The sequence below is a fragment of the Megachile rotundata genome, chromosome 10 (assembly GCF_050947335.1).
Source record: "Megachile rotundata isolate GNS110a chromosome 10, iyMegRotu1, whole genome shotgun sequence".
Classification (NCBI taxonomy): domain Eukaryota; kingdom Metazoa; phylum Arthropoda; class Insecta; order Hymenoptera; family Megachilidae; genus Megachile; species Megachile rotundata.
Genome location: NC_134992.1, coordinates 9,378,962 through 9,397,151, shown reverse-complemented (window position 1 = coordinate 9,397,151; position 18,190 = coordinate 9,378,962). Strand labels below are relative to the sequence as shown.

The following is an 18,190-nucleotide window of genomic DNA, read 5'->3' as shown; positions in this document are numbered from 1 at the left end:
GATTTGGGGATCTGAGGATTTGGAGATCTGAGGATTTAGGGATCTGAGGATTTGGGGATCTAAGGATTTGGGGATCTGAGGATTTGGGGATCTGAGGATTTGGGGATCTGAGGATTTGAGGGTCTGAGGATTTAGAGATCCGAGGATTTGGAGATGCAAGTATCTAGGGATGCAAGAATTTGGTGATGCAAGGATTTTGTAGTGCAAGGATTTGGGTATGCAAGGATTTGGAGATGCAAGGATTTGGGGATACAGGATTTGGGGATGCAAGGATTTGTGGATGCAAGGATTTGTGGATGCAAGGATTTGCAGATTTAAGGATTTGAGAATGTAAATAGTTTGCAAAAGTCTTCCACAATACTTGCAACAATTACTAAATTATAATTAACACCTTGTCATATGAAAACAGCATACATTGATTTTATTGCTCAATATAAATATTGAAAATTCCGCAGCTCTCGGTCCCGACAACTACGGCTGCCGCATGGCATGCGACAACAGCACCTACGGTTGTTGCGATGACGGAGTCACCCCCGCACACGGACCAAACAGAGAGGGTTGTTGTCTCTCCACACCGTACAAATGCTGTCCGGATAATATACTACCCGCACGAGGACCAAACTTCTACGGCTGCGGTTGCCAATACGCGAGATTCGGATGCTGTCCTGACAACACCACAGCCGCACGTGGACCGAATAACGAAGGGTGCGGATGCAAGTACACCCCTCACGGCTGTTGCCCGAACCGTTTCACTCCGGCCACTGGACCGAATTACGAGGGTTGTCCGTGTTACACTTATCAGTTTGGCTGTTGCCCTGACGGTGTCACCATTGCCAAAGGACCTCATGGACAGGGTATTGTTGCATTCACATTGTCTGATTGTCACCATTCATCATTCTTTATATTATTATTTCATCACAGTTTTTATCAAATTTTAATGTCTTAATAATTAGTTTAGTTTGAATGATTCAGGTTAGTAAGTAGTCTGAGTGATTTCGTTTAATAAATTTCAATAAAATATTTTTACTTGGGTCATGAAGTTTGTGACTTAAATTAGATAGACAGAAAGTAGATTAATACTGAAAGAGATTAACTCCACTGTACTTCAAAATGCAATTAAAATTTACCATTTTTGAACCTGATAAATTCAACCCATGTCTATCAAATTTCTAAAATTGTACAAATTAACAAATGACCTATTTAAACAGTAACTAACCAAGCTCTAAGTATTTTTAACGAACCATCACATGTTGGTTTTCGATCAGACCTCTTTCGTTCGATCTCTACCATGTAAAGGCATCGAGATTAACTCCGATACAGTAATTAATATCAATTCCATTTGGATATCGTAGGTTGCGGTTGCGAGAACACGGAGTTCAAGTGCTGTTCCGACGGCAGAACTCCTGCGAAAGGGCCAAACTTTGCTGGTTGCACTTGCGATACCTCGAAATTCGGATGTTGTCCCGATGGAGTGGAGGAAGCACAGGGAGAGAACTTCGACGGCTGTCTTACGGTACCGTCGACTCCTGGAGCAGCGTGTGCCCTCGAGAGGAACCGAGGTCCCTGCAGAGACTTCACCATCAAATGGTACTTCGACACGGAGTACGGTGGTTGTTCGCGGTTCTGGTATGGCGGCTGCGAGGGTAACGATAATCGATTCAAGACGCAGGAAGAGTGCAAGGAAGTTTGCGTGCAACCAAAAGGAAAAGGTATAATTATGGTTCTTAAAAAAATTAGGAGTTATGTGATTTTAGTTAAAAATTATGAGTGATATGATTTTAATTAAAAATTATGAGTGATATGATTTTAATTCAAAATTAAGGGTTATATGATTTCATTTAAGAGCTATAAGATTTCATTGTTAATTTTTTGTTTAATTTTTTGGTATCTTGGACGAGAAAAATAAATGATTATATAAATTAATAATTTTCATTAATACTTCAATAAGTCAAGAACTGATGGAAATTATAATGGTTACAAATTTAACGAGTTTTTTTAATTTCGTTAGATGCTTGCTTCCTGCCGAAGATTTCTGGACCCTGCGAGGGATACTTCCCTACTTGGTATTACGACGCTGGCAGGAAACAGTGTGGACAATTTGTGTATGGAGGTTGTCTTGGAAATGCAAACAAATTCAAAACTAGGGAAGAGTGCGAGGAACTTTGCGTTGTACCTGAAGATTTGGGTAAGTTGGGACAGGACGCGCTCGTTATATTGCCGCTTTTAGACAGAGTTTTGTACATTGAGGTGCACGGTGAGAGATTCATATAAACTTTTTGCTAATATCTACATATTACAATTTTTTTACCTCTGCAATATGAAAGAAGATTTTCCGAAGAGTTTTATATTGCTAGTGGCAATATAACGAAAGTCTACTGAATTCACTATTTTTCCCATTTTATTATTTTTTGGTGAATAAGTACACATATGAGTACACACATAAGTACACATCATGTGTGCTTATTTCACATGCAATCTTCATTTCAAGCTTTCTGAGTAAAAATTAAATATCATATATTGTTACTCTCAGACAACATACAATTTTTTTTCAATATTTTCTAATAAAATTTGTATTGAGGTAACAATTCAATTTACTAATAATTATCAAACAACGTTGTCTTTTCGAAATCCCTCATGTTTTATCACTAATTCGATGAACTTTATCAGTCATCATTTTTGTCTTTCATATTTTATTTAGAAACTCATCAGACTTGTATACCCAGTTTATTAACCATATTACCCAGAAAATTTTTAATAATATTTGCATTCTGTATTATTCAGGTTATCAAAATCAATGTTAATCAATGTTATTATAATGTTAATAACGTGGAAGTAATATTCATTTCTAGACCCATGTGAGCAACCAAAAGAAGCAGGACCCTGCGAAGGCAACTTCACCCGCTGGTTCTTCAACAGCGAATCCCAAGCTTGCGAACAATTCAGGTACGGTGGTTGCAAATCGAACGACAACAACTTCGCCACAGAGATCGCCTGTCATCAGCAATGTCTGCAACCTGGAAGAAGAAGAGGTACGTTTATCCAACACGTTTATCCTCATTCGAGACACGCACGGATCATGCTCGTTTACTGCTTGAGTTTCCCATCAGTACACACACATTTGAACGTATTACAGAAACGCGGACCATGTGTGACTTCATCCCTCTTGATTTTTGAATGACTTAGTTTTCGTTGAATGCCAAAGTATAGATTAAACTAGATGAGAATACATGATGTAAAGTGGTTTCATGGTTAACATGGAAAATGGTAAATGGTCAGGATTATAGTGGTAGATGGTCAATGTTAAAATGAAATGGTAGATAATCAATATTCAAAAGGAAATGGTAGATGGTCAATATGTTAAAATGAAATGGTAGATGGTCAATATTAAAATGAAATGGTAGATGGTCAATATTAAAATGAAATGGTAGATGGTCAATGTTAAAATGAAGTGGTAGATGGTCAATATTAAAACAAAATGGTAGATGCACAATTTGAAAGCAAAATGGTAGATGCACAATATGAAAGCAAAATGGTAGATGATCAATATTAAAATGAAATGGTAGACGGTCAATGTTAAAATGAAGTGGTAGATGGTCAATATTAAAATAAAATGGTAGATGGTCAATATTAAAATGAAATGGTAAATGGTCAAAATTAATATAAAATGGTTATATGGTTAAAATCAAAGTAAAATGGTTATATGGACAAAATCAAAATAACACAGTTATATGTTCAGGAGTTAGGGTAACTGTGAGGAAAGTGTTAGAGCTACTTATGGGCGAACAGGTCTGTTAAGTTACTATAAAAGAAATAACTCTTTTACAAAAATTATAAAGACAATATTAAAAATCTTTCAACCAAATAAGAGAGTAAATTAAATCACTAAAAGTTTCAAATAAATTCAAGTTTGCCATAAATTTATTCTCAAATATTTAACAAAAAAGAACATTGAATTTGCAGTACATTTTGAGTAAGTTTGACATAAAAAATTTTTACAGATAATTAGTAAAAAATTGTAAATGACCAAGTTATTAATTTAGAAACGTATTACATAATTTCAACCCTCCTCAAAGAAACATCAATTTCAATAACAGCACATTAATCGGCATCAACCATCGTCATCGAACAAAACCTCACAAAAAATCTCCGTAGTAACACGTACAAATATTTGCAGTAAAACTGACAGACGTGTGTGCCCTGGAGAAAGATCCCGGGCCATGTCCGGGCACGGTGTTGCGCTGGTATTATGACGCCAAGCGTCAGAAGTGTAACCGATTTGTTTACGGTGGTTGTAAAGGCAACGCCAATAGATTCCGTACGCTTGCTGCCTGCGAGCAGCGCTGCTCTGTCAAAGGTACCAGTAAAAACAGCGACAGTGAAAAGGAGGATCGAAAAGAACAAGAAAAGAGTTTCGATCGAAGGAAATGTTGAGAAACGAGCTTCTGTGCTTTGTTATCTGAATGAATAGATCGCAAGCTGTAAGGGGTCGTTTCTCGGTGTTGGTGAAACGTTCGTTGTACGTCAGGGTGTGATTTTTTTTTCATAATTTTCTTTGATAATTTTATGTTTGATTGGTAGAACTTTGAGATGGTTTAAAAATTTTGGAATTATGAAATTTGCTAATTTATCAATTTTGTAATCCTTGAATTTATGATTTATTAAATATCCAAGTCCCTAAATCTTAGATTCTTATATTTCTAAGTTCATGAATCTCCTAATTTCTACATTTCTAAACCTTGCGATTTTCCAATTCCTAAATACCCAAATTTGTAAATTTCTAAATTCATGAATTTCTTAATTTATAAATTTCCAAACCCTTAAATCTTCCAATTCCTAAATTCCTAAATTCCCAAATTCCACAATCTCCCAATTCCTAAATTTCCAAATTTGTAAATTTCTAAATTTATGAATTTCTTAATTTATAAATTTCCAAACCCTTAAATCTTCCAATTCCTAAATTCCCAAATCCCACAATCTCCCAATTCCTAAATTTCCAAATTTGTAAATTTTTAAATTCATGAATTTCTTAATTTATAAATTTCCAAACCCCTAAATCTTCCAATTCCTAAATTCCCAAATCCCACAATCTCCCAATTCCTAAATTTCCAAATTTGTAAATTTCTAAATTCATGAATTTCTTAATTTATAAATTTCCAAACCCTTAAATTTTCCAATTCCTAAATTCCCAAATTCCACAATCTCCCAATTCCTAAATTCCCAAATTCCACAATCTCCCAATTCCTAAATTCCCAAATTCCACAATCTCCCAATTCCTAAATTTCAAAATATTAAAATTTTCAAATCTATAAATTTCTAATCTCTAAATTTCTCAATTCCTAAATTCTCCAACCCTTAAATCCCTGAATCCCTAGGTTCTTAAACCCTTCATCCAAATGATCAAATCTCCAAATTTGTAATAATTTCTCTAAATTTCTGAATTCCCAAATTTCCAAATCTCTACATCCCTAAACATCCCTAAACAGCCCTAAATGCCCCTAAACAACCCTACATGTCCCTAAAGAGCCCTTCAAGCACCTAATTCATCCCTCACCCTGTCAAAACATTCCCACCCCCAATTTTTCATCATCTCAAAGTATAAATTTTGCACTCAAAATAAAAAAATTCCAAAATAAATTTTTATCACCAAAGAACAGTAAAATTGTCAAACGGACGAATATGACAAAAAATGTATCGCACCCTGTGGAATCAGAGTTACAACAATCGTCGTGGCTATCGTTGGTGTTGGTTCTATGTTGTACCTCGTTGTTGTCACTGAAACAGAGAGCACGTTTGGTGAAACCAATATAATCGTTGCCTCTTTCTAATCCTGTATGCACGTAGATGCACTTCTGTTCAGAGTGCACCACCGGTGCACCATTGCACGAAACACTCGATGGTTCGATTTCCATGTACATCACGCAAGGGAGTTTTAGAACATAAACGATCACTTTTGTTCGGTAAAAAGTGAGGATAAAAGTCGGTTAACGTGATTTAGATTTTTTTGAATTCGAATGATTGTGTCGATGATGATCTTTGTTAGTAATTCGAAAAAAATTCGGAAAAGTTTTATTGAAATTTTAAAAGAAATGGAGGATGTATTAATGTTTTATAAAAGTTAATATTTTATATAATTTTTGTGTTGTTAATTATTAACAATTAATTGATATAGTTGTTAAGGTGATCATTTAATTTGACGCAATCATTCGATTTTTTTTTTAGTACAGGTTTGGTGAAGTATGGAAAAAGAGTTGCACAAGAAATAACGCTTATTATTTTCAGGAACTTGGAATATTTTTATTTTGCAAATTTGTCAAACTTTTGCGGTTCTGAAGGTTTATTGCATGTTAAAATATTTTAAGATTGGGGGTTTCAAGCTTCATATTTCTCAATTTTAGTGCTTTGCTTCTCTGGACTCCTACAATTTTAAATCATCAAGTTCCTACATTTCAAAATTTCTATCCTTTCAAATTTTTAAATTTTTACATTTTTAAGTTCACAATTTTTTACAGTATTAAATTTCTAAGTTTTCAAATTTTTTCCAATTTAGAAAATGTAATCTTCACCCTCCATGAGCACCGCTGCAAAGAGAAATATGTTGCAACCTCGTCGAACCCTAATGAAGTCATTTAAAATCTTTACAACCATATCTACAACCATAATTTTCCACAAGAACCGCAAGTGATTGGCACTAGAATACAGAAAAAAACCTAACGTTTGCACGGTATAATAATCACTGCGATTAACAGATAGTTGCTTGCTGCCTCGAGCCGAGGGTAACTGCGGGGAGAAGCAATCTCGATGGTACTTTGATCAGTCGGAGAATCGATGCATGCCATTCTATTATACCGGTTGCGGTGGAAATAAAAATAATTTCGAATCTAGGGACGCATGCGAGTCCGATTGCCCGGCTAAAATTGGTAAGACTTCAATCGCTACGCAATCAATTCAAGTCCTCTCGTGAACGTTCTACTCTGTCGAGTCACGTAAGATTATTCGCTTTTTACGATGCGTCTTCTGCACGATACGTCCTTTGTTGTTGCACTATGTGCTCGTAAATTGTATGTGCTTAAAAGACTTCCTTTAATATGTCTTCGTGAAGTGTCAAACTCGTTCGTTTTATGTTTGCTTTTCTTGTGATGACGGGTGGAAATAAAGAATTCTGTAAATGTCGTTAAATAGGAGAACAAAATAATGTTTCTGATAATTCGATGATATTTTATAATATTGATAATGTTTGATAATATTTGATAATATCGGATGTTCAATATTATGTGTTTTTGATCTTGAGAAACATTGACAAGATGGCGTCTGACGCGTCACCCACTTTACAGTTTCAATGTGACGAAATTAAGTTTTATTTGTACGAAGATCGAATTTTGAATTTCAATCGTAATTTATATAATTGAAGATTACTAAATATGCTTAACATTTCAATGTTCCTCGTAAGATAGCTTCTTTATAACGGTGCAGTAGTAATTAGGTTATGTCACTGCTGAATTTATAGGTTAAGGGGTTAATCTTTAGTCAATGTCTTATATTTCTGAAACATAATATTGCACTGACAGTTTATTAACATACAGCAAGAATATCTAATAGTAACAAATCTAAGAAAGAAATTTTGTATCAAATTTAAAATGAATTGTCTTCTGTAGATTAAAAAACCTACAAGTTTAATAAACTCACAGGAACATAACCTATACAGATTAATAAACTTACAAAAATTGATATAAGAAAATTTCAACTTTATATCTCTGAGACATGTTTAATATTTTATTCTCCTCTTTTTATGAGTAACAAATAACTTTCTTGCATTTTCTCTTTCTTTAAGAATATATTAAAGTATTAAATACATATTACAAAAGTATGTAAAAATGGTTAAATTTGAATTTTAAGTCTAACGAATGAATCAAGATAAATTTTCTAATGATCAAGAAAATTGACATTTATGGAATTGTTTGTTTCTCAACGTCGAGTGTTCGATTACGAACGTGTTTCAATGAGGATACTGTTTGAATATAGAGCAAGACACGTGTCTTTTGCCCGCGCTTTTGGGAGAATGCCACAACTATACTCAACGATGGTACTACGATTCTTACGAACAACAATGTAGACAATTCTACTATGGTGGTTGCGGTGGGAACGAGAATAATTTCGTCACCGAAGAGGATTGTCTTAACAGGTGTCAAACGACGATTACTACCCCTGCGCCGTCTAGGGAAGTCGAATTTCGACCAGGTATTTTAACATTTTAATGTAAAATTTCAATTTTGCTTTGTAGATATTGGTAGAAAGAAAATATACAAAATTATAATTTATTTTGCAATGATATTATGAGCGAATAAAATAGCAATTGATAGAACAATTTAGTTTCGAAATAGTAAATAAAATGGCAATTTAAATTTGAGTAAAGTAGCAAATAAAATTATTTAGTTCTGAGTGAAATAGTAATTTAATTTTGAGTAAAACAGCAAATAAAATAACAATTCAATTTTGAATAAAATATTAATTTAATTTTGAGTAAAACAGCAAATAAAATAACAATTCAGTTTTGACTAAAATACAATCTATTTTCCAGTAAATAAATACATAAAACAGCAATTAAACTAGCAATTTATTTTCCAGTAAAATGACAAATAAAATAATAATTTAATTTTGAGTTACATTTGTTAATAGAATGTTTTTAATTTTGAGAGAGGATTTTGTAACAAATTTTGCAGACTTCTGTTTCCTTCCGGATGAACACGGTCCATGTTCTGATGATCAAATTAAATGGTTCTACGACAGCAGGGAGGGTGTTTGCAAGCAATTTAGGTTTGGAGGTTGCCAGAGCAATGGAAACAACTTCAATTCTCACGAGGAGTGCGAATATCGTTGTGGGGATGTACAAGGTATACAGTTTGATTACAAGTAAATAAATTTAGTTTCTAGTTCTCGACATTTACAAAGTTTCGAAATCTCAGCTTTCTGGGTGTTGTGTTGCTTAGATATTTTATATTCCGATGTCTGAAATTTTCAAATTTAAACTTTACAAATTTTCACTGTTTTGCATTAATAATTATCAAGTTTTCAAATTGTCAATCTTGCAAATTTTATATTTCTAAATTCTCACGTCTCCAAATTGTCACATCCCCAAATTCCCACATCCCCAAAATCCCATATGTCCAAATTCCCACATCTCCAAATTCCCACATCTCCAAATTCTCATATGCCCAAATTCTCACACGTGCAAATTGTCACATCCCCAAATTCCCACATCTCCAAATTCTCATATCCCCAAATTCTCACGCGTGGAAATTCCCACATCCCCAAATTCCCACATCTCCAAATTCTCATATCCCCAAATTCTCACATGTGGAAATTCCCACATCCCCAAATTCCCACATCTCCAAATTCTCATATCCCCAAATTCTCACGCGTGGAAATTCCCACATCCCCAAATTCCCACATCTCCAAATTCTCATATCCCCAAATTCTCACATGTGGAAATTCCCACATCCCCAAATTCTCACATGTGCAAATTGTCACATCCCTAAATCCTCACATGTCCAAATTTCCACATCTCCACATTCTCATATGCCTAAATTTCTGCGTTCCCAACTTCTCAAATCTCTAAATTATCATATCCCCAAATTCTCACATGTCCAAATTTCCACATCCCCAAATTCCCATATCTCCAAATTCTCATACTCCCAAATTCCCACATCCCCAAATTCCGAAACTCCCAAATCTCACCCTTGCAAATACAACTCCCCCCAAAATTTTCAAGATCACTCTCCCCCATTAAAATCTCACCTACTAATATCTCACATTTCTCACATTCTCTTTTCTTCAGACCCCTGCTCCCTGCCAAAAGTCATCGGTCCCTGCAGCGGAATCGTCAGACAGTACTACTACGACCATCGAGCAGACTCCTGCTACGAATTCGACTACAGCGGTTGTCAGGGTAACAAGAACCGCTTCCAGGACAGAGCATCCTGCGAACAGAGATGCAAGAGAGGACCAAGTCCAACGGAAGCAGCGAACATCACCGTCACGGTTGCACCTCGTGTCGAAACAGTCTCAAAGAGTCCTATTTGTTTCACGCCTGTCGATCCTGGCTCTTGTAACAACGATATCACCGCTTATTATTACGATGCGCAGAATCAAGCTTGTCAAGCGTTCACTTATGGCGGTTGCGAAGGAAATGCGAATCGCTTCCAGACGGAGGAACAGTGCGAACGACTTTGTGGAAGATTCCAAGGACAAGGCAAGCTTTCATATTTATTAATTGGGATTAATTAGAAGTTTTAGTAAGATTATTCTAGTGGGACTGTTTACTGTTTAATCAAACGTTAGGACTGATTTAATAAAACTTTAGAAGAGTATCTTTCTTAAGAGAGATTTAGGGTTGAAAGGCAGGAGTTTTATGTGAGATGTGCAATAGTGTGATCTCATATAGGATGTTGATATAAGGTGGTCATATAATAGTTTCATATGGTTAATATGTTCATATGGATATAATATGTTCATGTCCATATGAAATTTTGATGTATTAGGTGATAGGTTCATGTGATAAGTTGATATAATATGTTAACAGACATGTTAACATGATATATTCTTATAACAGTTTGAAGTAATGTGTTCATATGAGATGTGGATATACATATGTTCATATGATGTATTCATATGATTTGATCTTATAATATGTTCAGGAGATATGTAGGTTTAATACGTTCACATGAAATGTTGATGTAATATGTTCCTATAACATGTTCATATAATATGTTCATATAATATGTTCATATGACATGTGGATATAATATGTTCATAACATATGTTGATGTAATATGTTCATATGATATATTGACATGATATGTTCACATGAGATGTTGATATAATATGTTTCTCAGATACATTCATAACATGTGTAGATATAGTATGTTCATATGATATATTGACCTCACATGTTTACATGAGATGTTGATGTAAAATATTCATATGACATATTCATAACATATGTAGATATAGTATGTTCATATGATATGCCCATGTAATATATTCATATGATACATTGACTTGACATGTTCACATGAGATGTTGACGTAAAATGTTCATATGACATATTCATAACATATGTAAATACTGTATGTTCATATAATATATTCATAACATATGCACATACAGTATGTTCATAGAACATGTCCATGTAATATGTCCATATGACACATTCACTTAACATGTTCACATGAGATGTTCATATAAAATGTTCATATGAGATGTTGACACGAGACGTTCATATAAGTGCCACATTTTTATACAACAAATTTTGTGATTGATTTTCACTATTCTTAACAAATGCAGTACACAAATAAAGTATACATTTTGACCTCATATTTTTGCAGATACTTGCAACCTGCCAGCGGATCCTGGCGACTGTAGAGGCTCCTTCCGCAAATATTATTACGACCCGGTCAGCCGCATCTGTCGCGAATTTATATACGGTGGCTGCGAGGGCAACGCAAACAGATTCAGCACTATGAACGAGTGCGTATCGATTTGCATTCATCACGAGGAACCTGTGCCACCTGGAAACGACACGAACCTGTCGAGTTTGTGTAAGTATCGCCATTCTGTTTGCCATATTTCGTTACGAAGTTATGAAGCAGAAAACTTGCGAAACAATGCAGTCCCGCAGTTTCAATTTCTTACAAACGGGAAGTGAAGCAATTAAGACGATCATTAAATTAATAAATAATTGTGATCGTAAATTATTTGACATCTAACGATTCAATTGAGATAACTTTTAAACAATTCTTTTTATTCCAAACTCTTTAGGGAATAATATTATATAAGGTCTTGACGTAATTTCTTTAAAAAATGAATGAATTTTTAACTCTTCGGATTTTGAAGACCCAGAAAATATTTTACCAATGTGAAAAATATTGTAATTATGTGAAAAGAGAATTTCACATAAGAGAATTCAAAAATTGGAGAAAGCAGTAACGTTTTGAACGATGATGATTTAGCGATTTGTAAAGAACCGGTCGACATCGGGTCTTGCACTTCCGGTTCTACCAAGCGATTCTACTTCGACGAGGAACAACAAACCTGTAGAGCGTTCATTTACACTGGATGCGGTGGAAATCGTAATCGATTCAAGACTTTCGAGTCTTGTATTAACACTTGTCTCAGCAGTAAGTCGAGAACACGTGTTCCCCGAAATTCAATTATTTTCTCCATCGTTTTTATTTCTTTGCGCAAATTGTACGCCTGGAAAGTCTATTGGTTTTTATGTACGATTCTTTTAGGTAGCATTTTGTGTATATATTGTATTATTATTTTAGGGACATTATTTGGGAATTTTGGGAAATTCGGGGATTTTGGGATTCGGGGATTTTGGGATTCGGGGATTTTGGGATTTGGGGATTTTGGGATTCGGGGATTTTGGGATTCGGGGATTTTGGGATTCGGGGATTTTGGGATTCGGGGATTTTGGGATTCGGGGATTTTGGGATTCGGGGATTTTGGGATTTGGGGAATTTGGGATTTGGGGAATTTGGGATTTGGAAAATTTGGGATTTGGGAATTTTGGGATTTTGGGATTTTGGGATTTTGGGATTTTGGGATTTTGGGATTTTGGGATTTGGGGATTTGGGCCTTTTGGGATTTGGGGATTCAAGGATTTGGAGATTTAAGGATTTGGGGATTTGAAAATTTGAGGATACGAAAATTTGGGAACTTGAGAATTTCCATACGTAAGGATTTGGGGACTTAGGAATTTGGGGAATTTGGGGATTTGGAAATTTGGGAATTTGGAACTTTGAAAATTTGGAGATTTGACAATTTGGGGATTTGAGAGTTTGGAGATTTGAGAATTTGGGGATTTGAGAGTTTAGGGATTTGAGAATTTGGGGATTTGAAAATTTGGAAAATTAGGAAAGTTAGGAAAATTGGGAAAATGGGAAAATGAGAAAGATTGAGAAAATTTGGTAAATTTGGAAAATTAGGAAAATTAGGAAAATTAGGAAAATTGGGAAGATTTAGGGAATTTGAAGATTCCAAAATTGTAGAAAGTCGAGAGTTTCGGTATGTAGCAATTAAACTTGAAAATTCTAATACTTGACAATTTAGAAACCCGAAAATAAAAATTTTGCAAACCTTAAAAATTCCTAAATTTCTAACACGCTACACAACATGTATATCCACTTCCTTTAACATAGCTTAAACCCCCCAAAAAGGCACTCTTCAACAAATATCCCAAAATTACAAATATTTTATTTATTTCTCAAGCTTATATTTTATGTTCCTCCTTATATCTTTCAGTTGCTAATTGATGTACATGCTTCGATATCGCTGAAAGCATCAATGTATATTGCTTATATTGCAATTTTTTTTTCTCTTCATTCTTCCATGTTTACCCTATTTTTAATCGTAAACAATTTAATCACAGCCACTAACGAGATCGACGTGGAGTCCGGAAAGAACGTAAAGGACCCTTGCGCTGAAGCTCGCGAGGAATGCAGCATTATTCGTTGTCCTTATGGCAAGGAAGCCTTCGTGGATTCTCAGGATTGCGAACGATGCCGCTGTGTGGATCCTTGTAGGACGCAGATTTGTCCTGATGGCACTAAATGCGCCATTACTTTGGTCGCCACTAAAGATGGCACGGAATACAAGGGTGTATGCAGATCAGGTAAAACATTTCAAAATAACAAACATAACATACATAACAGAAAAATAACAAAAATAAATACAACATGAAAATAATACAATATGCATTTATATTTGTAAACAAAACTAATGGTTCAGTTTTAAAAAAGTTTAAAAAATTAAAAATGTTTAGTGAAGATATAATTTTGTGGAGCAATGTATCATTACATAGTATTGTTTATTACTGGATAAGTTCATTTGCAGTTTATTTTAAAAGTCATCACTAAATCTTGAAGTTTTAATATTCATCATTTTATGGAGCAATGTATCATTACACAGTCTTGTTTATTGGTAAATAAGTTCATTTGCAATTTATTTTAAAAGTCACCCCTAAATCTTGAAGTTTTAATGTTCATCATTTTGTGGAGCAATGTATCATTACACAGTCTTGTTTATTGGTAAATAAGTTCACTTGCGATTTATTTTAAAAGTCATCACTAAATCTTGAAGTTTTAATGTTCATCATTTTGTGGAGCAATGTATCATTACACAGTCTTGTTTATTGGTAAATAAGTTCACTTGCGATTTATTTTAAAAGTCATCACTAAATCTTGAAGTTTTAATATTCATCATTTTGTGGAGCAATGTGTCATTACACAGTCTTGTTTATTATTAAATATGTTTATTTGCAATTTGTTTTAAAAGTCACCCCTAAATCTTGCAGTTTTAATATTCATCATTTTGTGGAGCAATGTGTCATTACACAGTCTTATTCATTGTTAAATAATTTAATTTGCAATTTATTTTAAAAGTCACCCCCAAATCTTGAAGTATTAATATTCATCATTAATTCCACATATATCTAACATATATTAATATGTAAATAAATTACGTTATTAATGTAGTGCTGCTAAAATATCTTAAATTACAAGCTTCTATTTATTATAACTAAATAATATTTATTGTAACTAACACCACAAGTACTTATCTCGCATAAATAGTTAAAAAAATTCTTATCATAAATTACATCCATAATAAATCTTGAAAAACAATAATTTTCACAGTAACAAAACCAGGCCGCTGTCCAAGAGTATCGAACAGCACCGGATGCGAGCAGGAGTGCATCACGGACGCAGATTGCACCGGAGAGATGAAGTGTTGCAACACTGGTTGCGGCACTTCCTGCCTCGAACCAGCAGCGGAAGTTCCTGAGACCTCTCCAAGGCCGTGGGTCACTGCTCCGCCGGCTGGAGCTGAACCCGCGTCGATAAAGCAGCCTGAAGAGCCTAAAGTCAGCGCTCAAGAGGGTGGATACGTTACTTTGCAGTGCTTGGCTCTTGGCAACCCGAAACCCACCATTACATGGAGAAAAGATACCACCTTGGTCAGTAAAAATATCTTTAAAAAAAAAATTTTTTCTTACATTGTACAAATTTTTAAAAATTGAACAAATTTTTAATTGGACAAAATTTTTTTTTAATTTGATAATTTTTTTTTAATTGGATAAATTTTTTTAAAATTGGATAAATTTTATTTCAGTGGGTGATCAATTCTGTGTATTCACATTGCTACATTTTTACGAAGTTTAGATTTCTTTTAAATTTCTTTTATTAACCTAACAGTTTCAATATTTTCTTGTTATATCAGAATGATTGAAAGCAAATTTTAATTTACATAAATGATTATTAATGTCCGTAGATCGGGCCGTCGGAGAACAGGCGCCGTATACTGCTCGATGGTTCTCTTCAAATAATCAATCTGTACAGATACGATGGTGGAACTTATGTTTGTACAGCTGACAATGGTTTGGGACCACCGGTAAGAGCGGAATACCAATTAGTAATAACAGGTACGTATCTTAAAGTCATCTTGTGTATTCTATGAATGCAAAAACATTTGTCATTAATGTGGCACAAGTTACTTCAAGTAGATTTGGTTAACTTTGTAGAAGTAGTATAACAGTGAATGTCTAACTTCGTATTTTGACTAATGGGAATGGAAATGAGTCTGTAGTCTGTAACAGAATTACTGGATCAATATTTCAAGCACCTGAGCTTTACCTAAGTCCAAATTAGGTTTTTCAAAATTTAATCATAGATAGAGATAAAATAATTGTGAGCAATAATAACCAAGAATTAGCAATAGTCATATTATGAATTAGCTCTGATCCTAAAGAACCACAAGGTGATCGCTCAGATCTTGAAGGATCCAAAAATTAGAAACAAAGTAATCCTCACAATATCCTTAAATATGGACTCATTCTTCCCAAACTTGGTGATGGTAAAATTTGTCTTCTGCATGTCGTGTTGACCCAACGTAGAACCCCAAGAGCTACCAGCAGCGATCATCGGTGAGCCAAACAGTCAGATCACGGTGACCATGAACTCGCCCATATCGCTTCATTGCTACGCCTGGGGTTGGCCTCGGCCTTTCGTCACTTGGTGGCGAGGTGATCGCATGTTGCCATTGTCGTCGGACATCTACGAACAAGATTCCGATTACACGTTGCTAATTCGTTCGGTGACACTGTCGTCGTTAGGCGTGTACACCTGTCAAGCTTTCAACGCGATCGGCAGAGCTGCATCTTGGTCGACGACTCTGCAGGCGATCGGACCTGTTTACAATGTCCGACCTGATTTCGAACAGTACTTGAAGTACTTGGTCGAACCTCCTAAAAAACCTGAGAAGCCTCAGTATCCTTATAGACCCAACAGAACGCAGACTCCTGATTACCCGATCACGTATACTCCTTTGACTCATGTACCTACGGTTGCTCCTATTACGAGAACCACTATCGAGATTGGTCGCAGGTTTGCAGGTGAGGGGATGTTTTGATTATTGAGGGTCCAGTAACAAGGTCGAAACGTAGATATCGAGATGTTAGTTTATTTGATAGGAGAAAGTTTGCATTTTGGGTTAGGTATGAGGTTGACGCACCTTGTGCGTCTTATGTAATTTATTTGGTGTAGCTAAAGACGCACCAGGTGCGTTCGACGAGAAAATTAGTATCTTTTTCAGTATTAGAATAGCTTTTGATATGTGTCATACTGATGACGCACCTTATGCGTCTTATGCAGCTTGCATGGTATAAGTAAGGACGCACAGGTGCGCTTGACTTTGACAGTTAGTACCTTTTTTAATATTGGAATAGCTTTTCATATGTTTCATACCGATGACGCACCTTGTGCGTCTTATGTAATTTGTGTGATGCAAGTAAGGACGCACCAGATGCGTTTAATATGAAAATTAGTATCTTTTTCAGTATTGGAATAGCTTTTGATATGTGTTGTACTGATGACGCACCTTGTGGGTCTTATGCAACTTGCGTGGTGCAGGTGAGGACGCACCAGGTGCGTTTCATGTAAAACTTCCTATTTTATGTAATACTACAATGGTTTCCAATAGATCGCATACCAATGACACACATTTTGCGTCTCATATCATCTTCTTAGTGTGAGGACGCACCAGGTGTGTTTCATATAAAAATACCTCTTTCATCCAAAAGGTCACATACTGATGACGCACCTTGTGCGTCTCATATCATCTTAGTATGAGGACGCACCAGATGCCTTTTATGTAGAGATTGCTATATTACAATAGCCTCCAATACATTCCAAATCGATGACTCACCTGGTGCGTCTTATGTGATTTGCATATAACATCGAGGACGCACCAGGTGCGTTATATGTGGATACAATAGCAATAGCTTTCGACATGTTTCAAGCTGATGTTCCTACGTCCTATACGAATTACTTCAATTTTAAATAAAACAGTTTCTTTTTATAATCGATATCTACGTTGAACGACGATTGGACCTTCTGTTTTATTAACATTTGCATCTTTGATTGCCAGTGCTTGAATCGTTGCATGTCCCTGTTTTTCTAACCTACTTTGCATGTGTATTAATCGAATCAAAATTAACAAGTTGACAGACTGCAAAGGTAAGTAAAATATTTCATTTGTAAAATATAGTAAAATATTTCATTTATAAAATATTTTTCTTCTATAGCGAACTGCTTTATTTTCATTTTTATTTCTTATTTATTGCCAACGTGTATTGTCAAAGTTTTAACAGTAATCGACTTTCCCACAGTTCCTGTCACAGCGAATATATCGATAGGACAGAATCAGTTCCCTGAAGGCAGTGATATCAGCATCACCTGCAACGTCGATGGTGATCCGATTCCTCGAGTATCGTGGTTCAAGGATGACGACCCTATTCAAGCTAATAATCGAATTCAGATTACCGGTGAGTAAACCTTAACTAAATCTCTACATCTCTAGATTTCTACATCCAGAGATTCTTACATCCCTAATTTACCCTGAAATTTTGATGCAATAAATTCTAATAAATTTTGATTATTAGATTCTAATAAGTTTGAATTCTGTTTCCAGACGCGAACAGATTGCTAATCACCGACGCGAATCGAGAGGACTCCGGCCGATACCGTTGCGTCGCCACAAATGATTACTACAAAGCCTCGGACACTGTAGATATACGAGTCGATGGTAAATATCCAAATATATTAATTGTTCAGATCACTTCCTCAAACTTAACTTC

At 35.1% G+C, this 18,190-nt stretch overlaps 1 protein-coding gene across 5 annotated transcripts in view; it reads left to right on the top strand.

The window, feature by feature from the left end:
* The window catches only part of Ppn (proteoglycan-like sulfated glycoprotein papilin), a 185,354-nt gene that overhangs the window by 159,887 nt on the left and 7,277 nt on the right, over positions 1–18,190 (top strand). For 3 of the 5 annotated variants that reach the window (XM_076536700.1, XM_076536699.1, XM_076536696.1), the window contains 16 exons: positions 456–854; positions 1,353–1,709; positions 2,009–2,185; positions 2,850–3,029; positions 4,175–4,354; positions 8,020–8,235; positions 8,718–8,888; positions 9,833–10,246; positions 11,382–11,594; positions 12,006–12,173; positions 13,430–13,672; positions 14,694–15,013; positions 15,328–15,478; positions 15,950–16,447; positions 17,723–17,878; positions 18,025–18,138. In XM_076536700.1, the coding sequence (XP_076392815.1) occupies positions 456–854; positions 1,353–1,709; positions 2,009–2,185; positions 2,850–3,029; positions 4,175–4,354; positions 8,020–8,235; positions 8,718–8,888; positions 9,833–10,246; positions 11,382–11,594; positions 12,006–12,173; positions 13,430–13,672; positions 14,694–15,013; positions 15,328–15,478; positions 15,950–16,447; positions 17,723–17,878; positions 18,025–18,138 (3,957 nt within the window). Of the gene's footprint in view, positions 1–455; positions 855–1,352; positions 1,710–2,008; positions 2,186–2,849; positions 3,030–4,174; positions 4,355–6,746; positions 6,918–8,019; positions 8,236–8,717; positions 8,889–9,832; positions 10,247–11,381; positions 11,595–12,005; positions 12,174–13,429; positions 13,673–14,693; positions 15,014–15,327; positions 15,479–15,949; positions 16,448–17,722; positions 17,879–18,024; positions 18,139–18,190 lie in introns of all 5 variants that reach the window. The other 2 variants (XM_076536697.1, XM_076536698.1) reach the window with 2 other exon arrangements.